We start from the raw sequence: 19,557 nt of genomic DNA on the forward strand, positions 1-19,557 counted from the left end.
CTCTCTCTCTCTCTCTCTCTCTCTCTCTCTCTCTCTCTCTCTCTCTCCTCTCTCTCTCTTCTCTCTCTCCTCTCTTCTCCTCTCTCTCCTCTCTCTCTCCGTGTGCTCTTCACCATACTTGGCAAGGAACATTCCCCCCGTACATTTTTCAATCCTGGTGGTTTCACTCCCCCAGAACGAGAAGCCTTTGGATTATTTGGAAGAGGGGGTGAAAGAACCATGGAAGGATGGTTTATCTAATGTACAATCTCTCTCTCTCTCTCTCTCTCTCTCTCTCTCTTTTCTTTGTGTGTGGAAACCTAGAGGGAACACCCCCTCCAGAGGTCGTGTAGATAATAGTATTTATTTACTTGTACATAATGTGTACATACGTATATATTTGACACGTAAATTTGTGACTAAACTCTCTATAGTGTGTGGGTATATATATATATATATATATATATATATATATATATATATATATATATATATATATATATATATAAATTGTTGACCGAGTGGATAACCTCACTGAAGTTCTCATTTCTCCTCAGTCCGCTGGGCACCGGTTCGAACCCACGAGAGGATGCAATTATTGTATATAAAAGAAAAAAAAAATTCCCCTTCGGGTAACATATACGAAAATACATTAATTCTGAGATAGAACGAATTGGATAATATTAAAGGACATTTATTGGTCAATGCATATATATATATATATATATATATATATATATATATATATATATATACAGACTTACATACATACGTACATACATGTATGTGTGCGTGTGGGTTGGCTTAACTCATATGGTACCCGATGTAATACTGCGATCATAACTTACTGGCCTTCTTGGCTGATGGATGGCCCATATCGGAAGGTATTTTAAGGATATTCGGCCTTGTTTTTTTTTTTTTTTTTTTTGGGGGGGGCGGCCGTTACTCGGAGAGAACAGATGTGAATGGTGGAGGAGTAACGGAGCTTATGATGTTTTTTTTTTTATGGCTTCTCTTCTTGTTTGTTTTTATTTCGAGATCCGTACTCAACCTTCTGTCATTATTATTATTATTATTATTATTATTCTTATATTTTATTATTATTATTATTATAGTATTATTTTATTATTTATGAACGACTCTTCCTTAAATTGTGCGTTACAAATGTGGTATCTTCATCCGTGGTATAGTCATAAGGTTTTCTTATAAAGATCAAAAAGAATGATTACAAGATATGTTAGAAGATATGGAAGATGACAATAATGAAGAAGTAAAATTGGAGAGTATCATATTAGTTTACTAATAAGATTAACGTTACAAGTAGTATATTTCGAAATATTCAAAATGAGATAAAACATTTATCGTTGAAGTAAACACATAACTTCGATAAAAAAGGAGACATACTTGTCTCGATGCAAATGCGGTTTGTGGAAGGAAGATGGGAATCTATTTTGAAGATTCTATAATGTGACATTAAGGAATAAAGTGATCTTAAACGAGGTCTCCATGGCACCACCTATGCCCCAATCGCACTTCAGTGTACTATAGGAGATTCACATCAACAGTGCATCTGATGTCTAGGTCAGTCCCTTACGACGCTCATGATTGGCTGTTGATAAGCCAATCACAGGACTGGAAATTCTCAGCCTTTCTCGAGAGTTCACATGGGTAGGATCTATGTTCCACCTCTCTTGAGGGATATACGTCTTTCAAAAGTATCCCCAGGAGAAGTGGAGCATACATCCTGCTTATGTGAAGTCTCGAGAGAGACTGAGGGTTTCCAGCCCTGTGATTGGCTTATCAACAGCCAATCCGGAGCGTTGTAAGGGACGGTTGATGTGAATCTACTATAGTAAAAAAGAACGCATAGTTTTATAAAAACAAACCATTGAATAATTTCCAGATCCTTTGTCAGTTTGCCGCCATTTGAGTCTTGGTACGCAATGTCATGATCAGAGGTCCATCCTTCCATTTGTTTGATTGTTGTTTTCCCTTAAATGTAAAATGAATTGGGTTCCCCAAAACTTAGATGAATATCCCATATTTTTGGTTTTATATTTTTCCCTTCGCCGCTCTTGAGGAAATACGAAGGAGTTCTCCAAATTCCTTCCACATTTTACAGAAGTTGATGGTAGATGCTGTCGCTATGTCTCTCTTCCTCTTCTTTTATGTGTTTGTTGTTTTTTATTTTGTATTTTATTACCTGCACTCGCATTTATACTGTTTTTGTCTGTTTTGTATTACTTATATTTTTATATGCTTATTAACTTGTTCATTTATTTTATTTTTAGATAAGTGGGATCTCTTCAGTCTGCATTTCCCTATACTTCCTCATACTTTTTTTTAATGAACACCTTAATATTATTTGGGAACTTGACTTTCAAGTCAGTGGCCCCTGTGGGCATGATCCATTTAGGCTTTGTCTTCTGAATAATAATAATAATAATAATAATAATAATAATAATAATAATAATAATAATAATAATAATAATAATCAGGCTTCATCTCCTGAATAATAGTAATGATAAAGATAGTCAATAAATGAATAATTGAAAATAAGGCCTCAAAAATGAAGTTTCGGAGAGGACTTTTGTGTTGGTGGAGATGTGTGTTAGACGGCTCAAGTTGCGCGCATACCATTAGCGATAAAGCTCGGTGGAGCCATGGCAGCCAGCAACAGTTGCAGTTGTATTAGTTGATAAATATTCGTACAAATCGCTACTCTTTTTTTTCTATTTCCTTTACCACTCATTGTATTATATTAGTGTCACTTTCAAAACTCTGTCATGTTAGTGTCACTTTCAAAACTGTCTCATTTGGTACTGGCTGTGTTTTCAAATATTTCCGTCCCTTGGCTTCCTTTGAGACTTGGGTGGGTGGGCACTGTTTTGTCATTGATTTTCTTGGTGTCTCCTGCAATTCCCTATTGTTTCGCGGATGAATCGCAAAGCGCTACACTGTTGTGCCCGGCGCCTGGTAGACAACAGGGAGGATTTCCGCAGGTCTCATTCTTCCCCGCTTTCTTCTTTGAAGTGGGAATGTTCGTTCGTGTGTCTGTATGTCTTGAACTGGTAGCGTAGGGGAAGAGTTGCAACTATTCATCTGTATATCAGGCGGCGCCTTTGAAACACCAGCGGAGATTATAGCGGCGTTTTCTTTCCCTTTCTTTTGCGAGTAGAAATGTTTGTGTTGCTTTGCTCTATATAAGTGAGAAGATTGCTACTTTTGTTATTTGAATATTTTTAATTATTTGGATTTCCCTATATCCTCTTAGTTCATCGTTGGACGAGTGGTTTACGTGCTCGCTTACCTAGCGATTCGGCAGTCGCGAGTTCGATTCTCCTCAGAGGAATTTATTTCTGGTGATTGGAAATTCATTTCTCGATATAATGTGGCTCGGATCCCACAATAAGCTGTAGGTCCCGTTGCTAGGTAACCAGTTGGTTCCCAGCCACGTAAAAATATCTAATCCTTTGGGCCAGCCCTAGGAGAGATGTTAAACAGCTCAGTGGTCTGGTTAAACTAAGACATATTTACTTTAAGTGGACATAAAGTGCATTTTCGGCCTTTCTTTATTTAAGTGAGAATCCTGCTAATTGATTTCATGAGTACATCAGCAAGTAGGTGTTATTGTCCCGCCTTTTTAAAATGGAAATGTTCGTTTTTATCGTTGCTTAAAAGTATGAAAGTTAGAAGGCTGTGCAATTAACATGTTTATTTGTTCTTTGGATTCATATAATATTTGCGAGCTGTTGAACTCAACATTTTTGGTATGCTGTTCAATTTAGATTCAATTTCTTGTATGAGCATGATCATGCAATATTTTTACGTGGAAATTCAACTTACAAGTAATGTCTTCAAATATAAATCGAGAACATTAATGCAAAAAATTTATGCAGCGGTACAATATTATTGAGTTAAGCTTATAGATAAATTAGACGTGACTTATTTAACGTAAGGACTTTTGTTCATCTAGGAAAACATCAATTTAGCTTCGTGACAGAACTTACCGAACCTTTGAAATGTCTCGCTGCAGTTGCAAAGGTGTAAATTATTTTTTCGTTCATACAAACCAGATTACTTCCAGGATTCGTTTGTGGAAAGTTACTTCATGTTACATTTGTATCCAGACCGCATGGCACGTTGCAAAGAAAGTAATCTCTCTCTCTCTCTCTCTCTCTCTCTCTCTCTCTCTCTCTCTCTCTCTCTCTAAGTGAATTTTAGGAAAGTCGTATACTCTCCCTCCAAGTGAATACTCTTCGCATGAATTCTTATTCCAACACATTTTGTCCCGATCTCACCAGTTCCCTCACGTCTTCTCCTTCCCCATTTGGTTTTCCTCTTTCTTTCACACCTCCTCTTCCTCCTCCTCCTCCACCCTCATTTCGTCTCGGGTTTTTCTTGCAGGATCGGTGGAGACATCGTTCTCCAGACATAAATCTATTTGGCTTTATACAAGTAATCCCACCAAACCTTTCCGTCTCAAATACGGAGTTTTGTTGCAAATTTCTCTCTCTCTCTCTCTCTCTCTCTCTCTCTCTCTTCTCAGTAATACGATCCTCTCACTCTCAATAATACGACCACCCTTCTCTCTCTCTCTCTCTCAATAATACGACCTCCTCCCTTCTCTCTCTGTCTCTGTCTCTCTCTCAATAATACGACCTCCTCCCTTCTCTCTCTCTCTACTCGCCTCTCTCTCGTCTATCCTCTCTCGTGTAATATACGACCCCCACTAAATGTCTATCGTTCCTCTCCCTTTAATATATCTCACGGTACCGTCTACCGCGCTATTACACTGATCTTGCCTCTTTTATGCTGTTACACCTTTGTGGCGATGTGTTGGTATTCGTCCCGTATTTCTTAGCGGACGTTTCTTCCCCCAACTGCGAAGGAAAGGGATTCCTTGCCCAGAGCTCTCAATAAAGGGGCGAGTTTGCCTGCTCGTTTTTTGGAGTTTATTCTGCTTATATAGATTTTGAGTTTTGGGGTTTATTCTCCTTATAGATTTTGATTTGTGTTCTTCTATTTTATCTAGGATGTTTAATTTATAGCCGTTTTTTTTTGCACAACTGATGTTTATTTTAGAGTTTCCATATCCTTATTTTTTAACATTTTTAAGTGCTGCCTCTGATGTTGGTTTAGTGCATCTCCGTATATTTGTACGTATTAGGAGCAGTGCTGTCATTTGTATGAATGTAAAGGTGATAAGTGCAGCGCCAAAAGGTGTAGTGTGCTAACATTCTTTCACATAACGCACAACTTTATTTATTTGGAATTTTCCCATTTTTTTCCTTTCTTTCTTTTCAGAGTCTTTGTACTCTTGGTCAGTATGAAGTACCTGCAGAGACGAATTGTCTACTGAAAAGTCTGTTAACGTAGTATTTCCCTTTCCTGTTGGCTTTGTATTTCTCTACAATGCCTAAAGAATATTGTCGAAGTCTTGGACTGACTTCAGTTTCGTGCTCACCTTTCTCTCTCGCGTACAATGAATCTGCAACGTTGTCCGCCTGACTAAATAGCTCTAAGCTTACCTGTGTAGGTTTGGGTCTGTCTGGAAAAGATTCTCTCTCTCTCTCTCTCTCTCTCTCTCTCTCTCTCTCTCTCTCTCTCTCTCTCTCAGTACATGGGTAGGGCAGGTATGTATTTGCGCTTTGCCTGACTATGGGCATCTTTCTTTATTCATATTACTTAGGAGAAACCTCAAGCCAAAATTGTTATGACAAACAAATGTCCAAAAATTTTCATTCCAGAGTTCGTAAAGAAATTATGAGAGAGAGAGAGAGAGAGAGAGAGAGAGAGAGAGAGAGAGAGAGAGAGAGAGAGAGAGAGAGCATTTTACCTGAGAAGTGACATTTGCCAGAATTCGCATAGATCAGTAAGACACTTGAAGAATGTAATAGCAAAATCGTGTTATGAGGGGCACATGAAGTAATTGTTAACATTGTACAATGATTCCCTGAAAACTGTAGATTAAGCCATTTCTATAATGCGTGACATAATCACAAGCAGGTTATGAATAGTTCTTTGCAACAGTTTTTCTTGTTTTCGGATGGTCGTGAACGATGTACTAGTGTACAGTTTGATAAGGAATGCTATTTTCAAAGTAAGTACCCCATAAGATGTTTATAAATGCTGCTCTGATAGCAATGCATTCATATTTAATGAATTACACTCATATCTGAAAGTCATTCAAATGAAATTATTTATATAAAATTTCATATTGAAACATCCGGAAAAATCAAATAGCTGCAGATATTTTGAGACTAATAGTTACTTAAAGATAAGGTATTTTAATGATATTTTGATATTGTGTTATGGATAGAAATTCTTTAAAAAGACTTCTGTATATAATTCCATCAGTGAAAACTCGTCAGAGGAGGCGAATATTTAACACGTAATAAAATAAATATTTCAGTATACTTTAATAACGTAATTTTGCGTTCTTTTAATATGTGTTTTCGTCTCTAAAGATAGTTCAGAAAAGGAATTATTCCTCCACTAATTTTAGTACAATGTGATAGTGATAAATTCAGCAAAGGAATTATTCCTCACTAATTTTAGTACCATGATAAGTTCAAAAAAGGAATTAATCCTCCACTAATTTTAGTTCAATGAGAAGCTCAGAAAAGGAATTATTCCTCCACTAATTTTAGTACGATGATAAATGAAAGTAATTTAAATATACTGTAATATGTGTGACATTCATTTCATTTAGTCTACAGCTTTGTCTTCAAAAACTCCTCAGAAAAGGCAAATAAATGTCTTGAATACTCTGACGGATAAACGTTGCCTCTTTTGAGCAATAACCTTATAAGACAACTTCAATGGGGGCGCAAAGGCTGTTCAGAAGGGCGCTGCTCTTGTCATGTCGAATAGCTTGTGGAACAGAAGAGCCGTCGAGAACAGTTTGTTGTCCCGGGGATCGTCTAGAGCATCTGCTGAACGCGCCGAATTCCCTGGCGATCGAGGAGAGTAAGATTGCCGCCAGCAGTACTTCGATCGCAAGCGCCTCAGTGGCGTGATCGGTATGGTCTTGACCTGCCACCTCGGTGGCCGCGAGTTCGATTCTCGGGCATTCCACTGAGGGGTGAGAGACGTGTATTTCTGGCGATAGAAGTTCACTCTCGACGTTGTTCGGAAGTCACGTAAAGCCGTTGTTCCCGTTGCTGAATAACCGCGACTTCCATTTCAATTTTTGCTGAATTTGCAAATGTGAAAGTTACTCTGCATACGTGAAGACTGTTCTTTCAATTTAAGGCTAAACCGCGCACACATTCAAATTTTATGTAAATATATAAACTGTGGCCTTCTGTTTAGATGCAGAGATAGATAGCCGTATTAATAAATAGAGAGAGAGAGTGTTTGTGTATTGCGGAGCTTAATTCTGTATATATAATTATCTTCGGGGTCGATCATTTTGTATACACTAGATATCAAATTCTGTCTTCCTGGACGCATTTACTTCCCTTGAAATAAATAGGCACCTCGCGCACCAGCTGAACCAGCACCGACCGTCAGCAGTCATTGGGCCGAGGATTTTGCATATGAAATATATTCCTCGGAAAAGTGAAGAGGGGGGAACTTGAGGTGTTGGGGGTGGGGGGAGGAGAGGGAACGTAGGAAGGGTAGGGGGGACCTGTCCCGGTATAGCTTTTCTCCCAGCTTCCCCTCATCCTTCCCCATTTGCGTCGGGGAAAACAAAGTGAGGAAAGGCATAACCGTAAAATAGAAGCTGTGGACGGAATTCCCGCTTCCAAAGGGCGTGAGAAGTCCCAAGATTGGAAAAGCGTTAAGTAGAGTCATTCTTGCTGTTTTATTTGTCTGTTTTGGTTCAGCCGAGATGAAATGGGGAGCCAGCGCAGGTGGTGGCATTTTCAGGCTTTCTTCGACGCAAAAATGACATCACACAATTTTGTTTTTCTAAATCTTCACATTTTTTCGATTGTTTTGAAAATTATCCAGTGACCGTATTTTTCCTGTGTACCTTTCGTATTAGTTAGATTTTTTTTCCAGTTGTATGAACTGTTGAAATAAAAATGTTATGCCGTATGTAATTCAGTCCGTTTGCTGGTGGTATTTGAATATTACAAAACCTGCGGGAGCACTTCTTTTATACTCTCCAAATCCTAAGGTCACAACAATTAAAAAAAAGAATCGGAGAACGCCGTTATTTTTTCATGTTTCTGGAGACATATAAAGATATAGTAAGAAACGTGTCATCCCAGTAGGGAACACACTTCGCTCGCAGTCTCATTCTTAATTATTATTTAGTCTTGCGTCAGAACTAGAATGCACGTTTTGAATATTTCTTCTTGTGCAAATTCTGTGATGCGAGAGGCATTCGTCTTCTGAATGATTTTGTGTTCCCTTTATAACTTCAGTTCCTTGGAATTGATTATTGTTCCCTTGCTTCTTACTGTGATTCCGCTGAACGTTGGTATTCCTCTGCTATCAAGTTAAATTAGGTTATATTTTCTGGTCATTGGCAGCATTCACTCATTAACATGAGTTTTGTTTGTGTACATTTTTATGCATTCATACGAGGAGATAATGCGATTCATAGAGTAAAAAATTGTTTGAAGTTAAGAATATATTACATTTAAGAGATTTCACACCCTATACACACACATATATATATGTATATATAATATATACATACAAATAGCGTGAGTGTTGGTGCATTTTTCCATCGTAGCGAATTGAGTTGGTATTGGAACCTAACGATCGTTGGATCGGAAATTGCTTTGGATGGTGAAAGTTTCTAATTCTCTCTTGTAGTGAGAAGGGTATTAAAAAAAACTGCTGTGAAGTCAAAAAGTTACGAGGTCATTTTGTCTATTGATTCATGTATATTTCTTATAGTCGTTATATATTATATATATATATATATATATATATATATATATATATATATATATATATATATATAAAATATCAGATCCCTGGTAATACCACATTCGCTTTACCTTGAGAATAACTAATCCCCAAAGAGAATTACTAATAAGCGCACCTGCCGCTGGAGCACATGCGCTTAATTATAATTCCCTCTGTGCATAAGTTATGCCCTAGATTAAAATGAATTCGATGTTCAGGGATGTTGTGAATTGGTAAACCACACACACCACACACACACACACACACACACATATATATATATATATATATATATATATATATATATATATATATATATATATATATATATATAATGAAATGTGTATTTTACCTCCTCCAAAAAGGTTGCATGTAGACAGGTGCAAACAGCTGTGCTGAGCAATACTTTGAGGAAAGTCTCTCGTTGCACAGGACGGTTTAACTAGAATTTCAATTTTGTGATTGTCCAACCTTTACGCTTTCCGGGAATCTGTGTTATCGGGGTGTGTATGACTCATGAAACCACCTTTGTCGTCTTATATATAAAGTGGCGATACTCTCTTTAGTACAGAACATTTTGCACCTTATCTCACAAATGACAATACTCACTGCGTAAAGGCGTTGATCAAACCTTCAAAAAAAAAAAAAAAATCATAAGCCAATTTTTTTTCTTATGTATCTGTAACTCCTCTTTTCAAAACCCTTTTTATAAAATGGGAGTATGTATCTCTGTAACCCCTCTTTTCAAAACCCTTGCTATAAAATCGGTTTATTCTGTAATTACTCTTTTCAAAACCCTTTCTATAAAATGGGAGTATGTAGCTCTGTAACTCCTCTTTTCAAAACCCCTTTCTATAAAATGCGACTATGTATCTGTAACTCCTCATTTCAAAACCCTATCTTTAAAATGGTGTTATTTTGTAACTCCTCTTTTCAAAACCCTGTCTATAAAGTGGAGTATGTATCTCTGTAACTCTTCTTTTCAAAATCCCTTTCTGTAAAATAGGAGTATTTATCTGTAACGCCTTTTTTCAAAACCCTTTCTATAAAATGGGAGTTGTACCCTGCACTGCAATTTATCTTAAAGACAACCAAATGCAGTGAGGTGATCATTAATCACTTGCAACCAGAGCAATGCCTGAAAATTCCCGGGATTCTGTAGATGGTGTGCTTTCTGAGACAACTGATTTCAGTAAAAACTCTTGGTGGTGTAAGCGAACCCTTGGGTTTATGTTATTTTTTAAGTATGAAATATGTTGAAAAGTTATTTCAGGAGAACTTATAGTAACTTTCGTCTTGTTAAAGAAATAAAATCACTTTCACTTTCGTTGAATCCTGATTTATTATTGCTTTCTATTCATGAATTAGCTATATGCCACTTGAACGAACAAATTAGTAACAGGACTATTCAGAGATCGCAAATCTCTGTAGCTCAGGCCACTAGGCACCCAACTGTATAAACATGAGTGGAAAACCAGTTCATTCCTTACCCAAAAGATAACTTTACATGAGGAATTCATTATATATCCTCATACTGTATACCTGCTCAAGGAAAGTGACTGTATTATGACTGCTTCACTGGTGGCTAAAAGGTTGTGACATATTCAGTTTACTTCAAAAGGATCTAGGTTCAAGTCCCAGACGAAGGGAGAAGGGGGAGCGGGGGTTGGATATTGCAGTGTTCAGATTTAACCTATTTGTGCCTCCAGATGAAAAATGGATTATGATAACAACCTCATTCAGAAATACTAGTTGAGAGTCGGAAGGGAAAACAATAGGTTATTGCTTGTATAAAGCACGACATCAATTAGTTTTCTTTTGTTGAGAGAGAGAGAGAGAGAGAGAGAGAGAGAGAGAGAGAGAGAGAGAGAGAGAGAGAGACGTTGGCAGGGCGAGATATAGATGAGAATCTCTGACCCTTCATTATTTTGCAGTGTTATTTATGTACAGTAGTTCCGAGGAGACTGGGCTAAAAATAGCCTGGTGTGCAAAGCTTCGTCCAACCTTTTTCTTGGAACCAGAATGAACGTATACCAGAAAAAAAATCCTTTTGTATATAGGATGTCGTGTAACTCTTTCATGAATATATGACTCTCTCTCTCTCGCTCCTCATCTCTTCCACTCTTCTCTTATCTCCTCTCCTCTCTCCTCTCTCTCTCTCAAACACACACACACACATTAACTAAAGGTGTTTGCACTCAAATCGTAATGTGCAGATCTCAATGTATTCTGTCAATTGCAGACGTGTAGCTAGAGGAAAATTAGTATAGTCCGATCTTTTGTTAGTAAATCTTTAAACTGTCGATTTCTTAGTAGATAAAACCATGTAATACTTACTGTTTACTCACTTCAGCCTTTAAATGCTTGTTTTTTCACAGAACACATTGTTTGGTATATTAGATGGTCGTTTGGAAATAAAAATGATCAGCGCAGTTAGTACTGAGCTCGTAAGCATTTAGAAAATAAAGAGATGATTTTTGGTCCATTAATCCATTCTTATCCAGTGCTGCCAGTTTTTGCTGTGGTTCAAATTATAACCCATGTCTGTATCAGATCGGAAAATGCAAGTCACTTTGAGAGAGAGAAAAGTGTTCATAACGTTATACGAAGGCTTCGTAATAACACTTATTGTAATGAATGTTTATTTTAATTTACGCTGTAATATTTATGCAAATCGCCTGTAGTGCTTTGTATTCCAGTTCGTAATAGATTTTTTATTATAAACATCACTTGTAACATTTCCTCGTGGCGTTGATATTTTTTTTTCATGTTCAAAACAACTCTCTCAGAAACTAAACCTTAATGTTATGTCTTATGTTTATCATATGTTCAATTCCATCAAGTGCAAATCTGAAATAAAACTTGAGATGTAACATGGGCGACACAGGGACCTATAGCAACGCCCTGTCACATCTGTCTCCCGTACAAGCAGTTCCTCCGTTTCAGGCCATCCCCTTGAACACCTGTAAAGCTGTAAAGCGTAAGAAACTCGCCGCAGTTTCATCTAAAATTTTAATGAGAAAGAGATGGAGATTAGGGCCGGCGCTGCCTCGAATTTCTAATAACCGTATGGGAGAGGCCTAGGCTGAGAGAGAGAGAGAGAGGCATTAGAAGTGTTATTACTAGGCCTTAATGAATAAATTTGGGATGTTTTAAAAGATTCATGGTGGGGTTAAATGCTAATGAATATTTTAACGTATTTTGGGTTCCGGGTAATGGATAGGGTTTTACATAGTCGGGTATGAAATTATAAACGTTGATATATGCATATTTCAAGGGATATTGCATTTTTATCGTATCATTGACTATCAGAATGATACTCTGGAAATATTTTCGAGTCGTTGATTATTTTCAAAACTTATTTAAATTCATCTGTGTTTCACTCAGACTTTCATTATGTGTAACTTTACCCAAGATACGATATCAAAATCTCATATGTGACCTTGTAAAGTTCCTTAACTTTCGTTAATTTTCCAAAAGTAAGATTGCAACTTTAACTTTCAAAGAAGAATTTTTTGGAAGTATCAGTGTTGACCTGGTTTTTGGAATCTCGGTGACTCGTATATGGCTGGTTTTCGGTGATTTTCATTGAAAGTCATTTTCAAAATCAACTTATGCCAATAACCACACTCTTGTACGGTATATGGTTTTTCAAAAACCTGAGTCGGCTGTACTGATATCTTATTTATTCTGTAGTTGTTGAATTTAGGAGGATATTTTGTGCAGGACTCTTTTTCGAGATTTAGGGCTGCAAAACAAAAAAAAAAAAAAAAAAAAAAAAAAAAAAAAAAATTTAATTTTCCTTTACAGTTTATATCCAAACAGTCACAAGCTCTCAGATACAAACATGCAAACACACACATACATTCAAGGCATGTTTAACTTGCTTGCATACATTTCTGTGTGTGTGTATGTGTGTGTGTGGGTGTAACTGTCTTTGTAGTAAATGGCGGTGACGATAGTCCCCAATAGAAGTTCCATGGCTTGATAGAGTTAGGAAGTTTCCTTGAGTTGACTTAATCGCTTAAGATCTCCCCCTTATCCTTCTCTCTCTCTCTCTCTCTCTCTCTCTCTCTCTCTCTCTCTCTCTCTCTCGTTCGAGAACAGAAGAAGGATTAGGGCTTGAGAAGGAAGAGTCTCCCATCCGAGTGAGTGAGTCCAGGAGAATCCTAATAGAAGAAAGAATCGGGAGGAGGGGACCTGGGGAGGGGTAGGGGTGTCGTAGCCCCCCGGGGTTGGTGGGGGAGGGGCTCTGGTGTGTGTAAAGAAAAGACCGTGGATCTTGGGTTTTTATTTTCTCCGGGTTTAACCATTGGACTAGCAAATAGTTTCCGTTTGCAGTGTTCCTTGCGCCTTTACAATTCCTATGCTAATGGCCGCCTCTTCTAATGTCACACACTTTATTTTTTTTGTTTCAACCTCCCTGCGCAGCATCGGCCGCAGTAGACGGCTGGATTATTCGAGTAATGTCAATTCGTGGGGATGTTCTGGACTTTATGCGGCAAGGGTTTGTAATTGAATGTGTCGGTGTGTGTGTGTGTGTGTGTGTGTGTGTGTGTGTATATATATATATATTTGTGTGTATGTATATGTAAATACACACATAGACCAATTAATTACAAACAATTGCGGTATATATATATATATATATATATATATATATATATATATATATATATATATATGCCGCAATTGTTTGTAATTAATTGGTCTATGTGTGATTTACATATACATACACACATATATATATATATATATATAATGTAATTAACGTGCAAATGTATATGTAGTCATGCGAGTATACAGCTAAAATAACAAAGTACACGTATTCTGTTTATAGTCTTATCATCAATTTAGTCTCTGACTTCTCATTAATGTTTGTGTATTGGGGAGTCATATTTCCTTAGAAACACACATTATTAGATATGCGAAATGTGCAGATAGAAGCCTCCTCTTCTTTAATTTTTCAATTTCTCACGCAGAAGATTTTTTTTTTTTGTCAAAATACTTATTTTGAACTTGCGAACTGAAGAAAGAGCTTTTGCGTGTTCACTAATGGTCTAGATCGGAAATCCCCACCTACACCTCTGATCCCATTCGGTGCCTTGCGAACAACAATTCCCGGCGATTATTTTGTAAATTTGGTCGACGTTTCCGTCCGGACAATATTCAAATCGCTGGCGTTCCCTGGTGACTGAGAGAGAGAGAGAGAGAGAGAGAGAGAGAGAGAGAGAGAGGTGTTTGTTAGTTTAAAATCATGCCTTAATCCATTTGGCTTAATTGCTGCCTTTGGACTGTATTTTGCACCGCGGACTAAATGCAGACACAGGGAACGGTCGTTCGTTTGTTCACTGTTTAATTTGCTCGCTGAGCGGTTCGACGGGCATAGCCCCTCACTTGTTTTCTTTTCTTAGGGGTGGGCCGAGACTTCATTAGCGCCTCAGTGGCATGGTCGGCTTGGTGTTGGCCACCTTGGTGGCAACGAGTTCGATTCTCGGGCATTCCACTGAGGGGTTAGAGATGTGTATTTCTGGTGATAGAAGTTCACTCACGACGCGGTTCGGAAGTCACGTGAAGCCGTTGGTCCCGTTGCTGAATAACCACTGGTTCTATGCAAAGTTAAAACACCATTCAAACAAACAAACAGACAAACCGAGACTTCGTTTCTTAATTTCATATTTGTTTGTGATTTCCTGATGCTGATTTTTTTTTTTTTTTTTTTATAGTATACTTGACCATCATTGTGTGCGAGTATGCAATAGCTACCACTTTGTTTCTTCGTTTTCGGTTGCTGTTTCTTTACTCTTGATTTACATTTCCTATTAAACGTCCATTATTTGTTTCTAATCATATGATATCCATAATTATGATATGTGATTTTTACATTATTATCATTATTATCGTTTCATTTGTGACAGAATTCTTAGTTTCATCAGAGCTGTTAACAGTAATAATTGTCACATTTTCTCTCTGTTTTATTTTATCCATTACTTTGATGGGTGATTTTTGCATTACTATTGTTTCAGTTATGACGCCAGCATTCCTATTGTCATCAAGGCTATAGATAGTAATTATTGTTCCTTTTCCTGTTTCACATTTATATATGTATATACGTACATACACACACACACACACACACACACACACACACACACACACACACTCACATATATATATATATATAATATATATATATATAGGCCTGTGTGTATCTATGTCTTATATATATTATTCCTGTCACGAAACCGAGGAAAAGGGATAATTGTTACTATTGTAACAATAGCCTTGAGTACAATAAGAATTCTGGTGCCACAAATGAAACAATACTGAAACGAAAATACTGTGGATATATATATATGAAAAACACAGCTCTCACACAACCATAAGCTATATAGAACTACCATAGAATAGCTGAATATTTCCTAACCTGACCAGATGAAAGAAAAATGACTTCATGAACTGTATATTATATTCATCGTCTTCCTCTTCCTTTCAGGGACCTCGCCAACAACGCCATCGGTAGCCTGAACGCCTCCCAGGTGCACGGACTGCATAAGCTGCAACGTCTGTAAGTCAACATTTTCTATACATTATTGATCGTCTGAACAAACTGTGCTCGCAAGGTTCTGGAGTTTGGGGAAACATACACAGGCGCGATGCAAAGCTCCGGTTATGCATTTACAAGGCTCTCCAATTCTTGGAAGCTCTGTGTTAAGGCCCCCATACACTGAACGATTGTCTGAACGACTGTCTGTATCCTTCGAAAAAACACTGCGTATGGGCTTGTCTGAATGCAAAAGTGGGCGGAACTTCGTGTCTGAACGATCTCAGTGGGAATCTCTCACGACCAGGTTGCTGGCTTGCGACTTATGTCTGCTGTCATACACAGATCGTTCAATGTATGGGTTTGTCTGCCGATATAACGCTATCGTGCGCGTCTCTTCTAGAGATGATGCCATAATGTCTTCTCGAGACAAAATCTTTGTTCAGACTGAAATCGGTGCGGAGATCGTCCATACTGTCTGAATAGTGTGTGTGTGTGGGTTGATAACTACAATCGTTCAGACAATCTTTCAGTGTTTGGGAGCCTTAAGAGACAAGTTTATGCAAGGACTTGCGGTGCATGGTAACATTATTGACACTACGCAAGGTTTTAAAGATAGCCCTGGAGGCATATGTTGAATGATATTTATGGAAGAACGTATTCAACAGACAGTACACGCAGTCATTAAGTAGTTATTCACACGGTACAAATGCCGGAATTCGGGCTCTGTCAAACGTTCTCACATTGCGCGTATTCAAAGGATTCTCCTCGGACGCGTATATGCAATGTTTATGCAACTTTAGCTTTTTGAAGCCATTTGCATACAATATCCGTAGTATAAAAGGATGTGAGGCGTGTCCACAATCTACACAAACCCTATTGGCCGTCGAAAGGGTTCATAATAATGCAACTTTTTTTGTTTATTTAGGTTATTGCAAGCTGTATACTCTCAGTGTATACGGTAGCTGTAGGGCTTGGGGGGGAGGGATGTACTGAGAGCTATCACACAATGTATGAATTTTTTTGTCAGCCGAGTAAGCCTATCGTTATTGTTGCTGTAACAGTTACAACCATTTATTTTATATTTATTTTTTTCCTCTCGTAAATCGTCCACACTCATTCACTTGGGTTTTGTGGTAGCTGAAAACATGTCACACATGACATGCAGAGACCTCAGTTTTGTCTCTTATATTTTCATTGAGTATTTTAACCATACTCTGTTTTTTTCAATCTGTCCATCCGCCTGTGGTGTTTGTGCATGGTAACACTGCGTCCCGGGCTTTAAATAGTTACGCTGTGTGTAAGTTTTAGGTAAATAAAAGGATATCTGGGTGTACATTTGCAACTGAAAGTGTTTTAATAATTTACTGTATGCGAATCACACCGTTAATATTCGAAATAGGATATTTTTTATTGTTGAATGTAAGCTGCCTTTTCGGGGTGGCGAATGGAACAGCCATTAAACAGATGCTAAACCAAGTTACAGTATATCGTATCTGGCTAAAACGCACTTTATAAAAAATTAAAAGTATGAACTGATATACTTAAGTGTAATGAAGTAACACGTAGCTTAGTAGCAGAGTAGGTGTGGTCCAATAAAGTTGACATCTTGCCGTAGTGAACAGCAAGAGAAGCAATTTTCCCGCCACTGCATCTGGCTGTTTCATTCGCCACCCCTAAAAGGCAACTTACTTTCAACAATAATAACAATATCCTATTTCGAATATTAACGGTGTAATTCGCATACAGTAAATTATTAAAACACTTTTCAGTTGCAAATGTACACCCAGATATTCTTTTATTTACCTAAAACTTACACATAGCGTAACTATTTACGTAAAGCCCAGGACGCAGTGTTACCATGCGAAAACACCACAGGCGGATAGACAGATGGAAAAAAACAGAGTATAGAGCTTCATGATTACACCATTGATTGGGATAGAGGTATATTTGGTATTATTAGCAGTTTACAAACAATTGACAGTGAGAGCATTTGCATACTTAATGCGGTAAATGTATTGCTTTGAGCACACGCATGCAATGAGTACATTCTTCAATTTGAATTTATATGATATTGTCCATTAACGTGCACTGTGCACGTACCGTTATTAGAAGCACTCAGCAATGTGCTCGCTGTTTTGAAGACCGTTATTTATGTGTTTCGATTTGACAGTAATCACAGATTCGCTGAATGTATCGTGGGTTTTAACCATTATAAACTTATCATGCTGACAACTTTTAATATTTTTTGTTGTTTAACATTTTGTGATAAAACAACTCAAGTTTCATGAAATATTGCACACAGGATTTGTTGAAAGATCGCTTGCTTAAGCTGAAAGATGGATTTGGTTGATATGTTTTTGTGTGTGTATGGATAGATATAGATATACATAATAGAAATGATAGACAATGTTTGAGGGTGTTGAGAACATATGGTATAGAAGGGGAAAGGCTTTAACACCCACACAGACATATACATAAATATATGTATGTGGATATATATGTATATACAAATGCGTATATATATGTGTGTGTACACTCAAACAGGGAAGCAAATGCAGATTGAGGGAGTAATGAACGAATGATCCCAGAGTAGAATGGTGAATGGGAGTGACGATGTCTGAATCGAATACAGTCCTGGAGTGAGCATCCTGAAGATCTCGCATATTGTTATAGATGTAAGAAAGGCGGGGCTGAATGTTGCAAGAGTGGAACACTTAATGTAACTTTACGATGCTCGTGGAAAAGACTGTAGAGAACAGGAGGACAATTGAGAGGATTAAGAATGGAAAGACACCAGAAGTTGATGTGATCACGAGAGAGATGTTGTGGCACGGTGTCGGTAAAGTGAAATGAGTGGCTGACCAGGGTTTGTAAGGTACTTCTGCATGAGGGAAATGTTCGGTTCGGAAAGTTAGGGTTAAAACAATAAAGGAGACTGAGAATTATCCAAAAATACTGTATGGTAGGACTTTGATGACTGAGAATTTGCACAAGTATTTATGAAAGAGTCAGAAAGTGAAATGAAGCAATGTTTGTTGGATACATTGACCTAGAAAAGTTTGTGATAGAATTGATATAAAGTCTATGGGAGGTAGTTGAGGATGTATGCTCTGGAAGGTGAGTTCGTGAGAGCAATTAAGTGTTATTATGGAAAACGCGTTTAGTTTTGTAGAATATGTAGTTGGAAAAGGGACTGGCATGTAGAAGTGGATACGAAGATGCGTTTGTTTTGGCTCCTTGGCTGTTTTATATCTGCATTGATGGAGATTTGGTGATGTAAAAAGAGGGGAATGTACTTGAATATAAGTGCAAATTTCAAAGATAAGGAAATGAGTCGTGAAGGAGCTGTTCAACGGCTGATGTTTACTCATAGAGCAGTGATTGGGTAAAGTGAAGAGGAACAACAGAAACTAGTGAAAAAATCCGACAGCCTTTCGAAAAGAAAAAAATTGTAATGTATGTGGAAGCAAGGTTAAATCACTCTGGAGAAATGGAAATCAAGGAAATGGAATAGTGAATGTTCTTGTCGAAATTAGACTGATTTTTAAAAGTATTTGAGAACAGCTACAACGGATGATGGCTGGGTGATGAAGACGAGGCGGAGTAAGGAAAGTAGAAGGGTTTGTGTGTGAGAGACTGAGAGGAGACATAATATCTGTAAAAATACCAAAGTGAAAATGTATGAATGGATTGGTAATCCAGCGCGTCTTCATGAAAGTGGAGGGCGAGAATTGGCTATGAATTAAAAAAGAAAGGTGGGAAATGTTCACGGGCGTTGTTTGCTTAGTAAATGCTGCGTAAGAATGGAATGGGTGAGAAATGAGATGTGTAGGAGAGGTCAATAAATACGTTGGCGTGAGTGAAAGGTATTCTGAGATGGTTGGGTCATATGAACACACACACAAAAAAAAAAACGCCGGGCGGGGCAGTAATTTGGATGAAAAATTGAACAGTTTTGAAAGCGTAGCGTTAAGAGGAAGGGCGAGTGAAAGATTTAGAAAGAAGTGAATAGACAGCATGTGAAAGAGAAACAAAGGGCCTGAATATCTAGGAAGTAACGCGTGTTTTGAATGGGGCGCTTTGTCCTCGTATCAATTATTTTCCCGTATGCTGAAATTACAATACCTGTGATTATAAGTATGTATTTAGCTTTAGAC

General features: G+C 37.7%; 1 protein-coding gene across 3 annotated transcripts in view; it reads left to right on the plus strand.

Annotated features, from left to right (window-relative positions):
- Positions 1 to 19,557, plus strand: part of LOC135195018 (adhesion G protein-coupled receptor A3-like) — a 506,010-nt gene that overhangs the window by 443,271 nt on the left and 43,182 nt on the right. For all 3 annotated transcript variants that reach the window (XM_064221310.1, XM_064221312.1, XM_064221311.1), the window contains one exon: positions 15,350 to 15,421. In XM_064221310.1, the coding sequence (XP_064077380.1) occupies positions 15,350 to 15,421 (72 nt within the window). The remainder of the gene's footprint in view (positions 1 to 15,349; positions 15,422 to 19,557) is intronic.

The sequence above is a fragment of the Macrobrachium nipponense genome, chromosome 15 (genome assembly GCF_015104395.2).
Source record: "Macrobrachium nipponense isolate FS-2020 chromosome 15, ASM1510439v2, whole genome shotgun sequence".
Taxonomy (NCBI): domain Eukaryota; kingdom Metazoa; phylum Arthropoda; class Malacostraca; order Decapoda; family Palaemonidae; genus Macrobrachium; species Macrobrachium nipponense.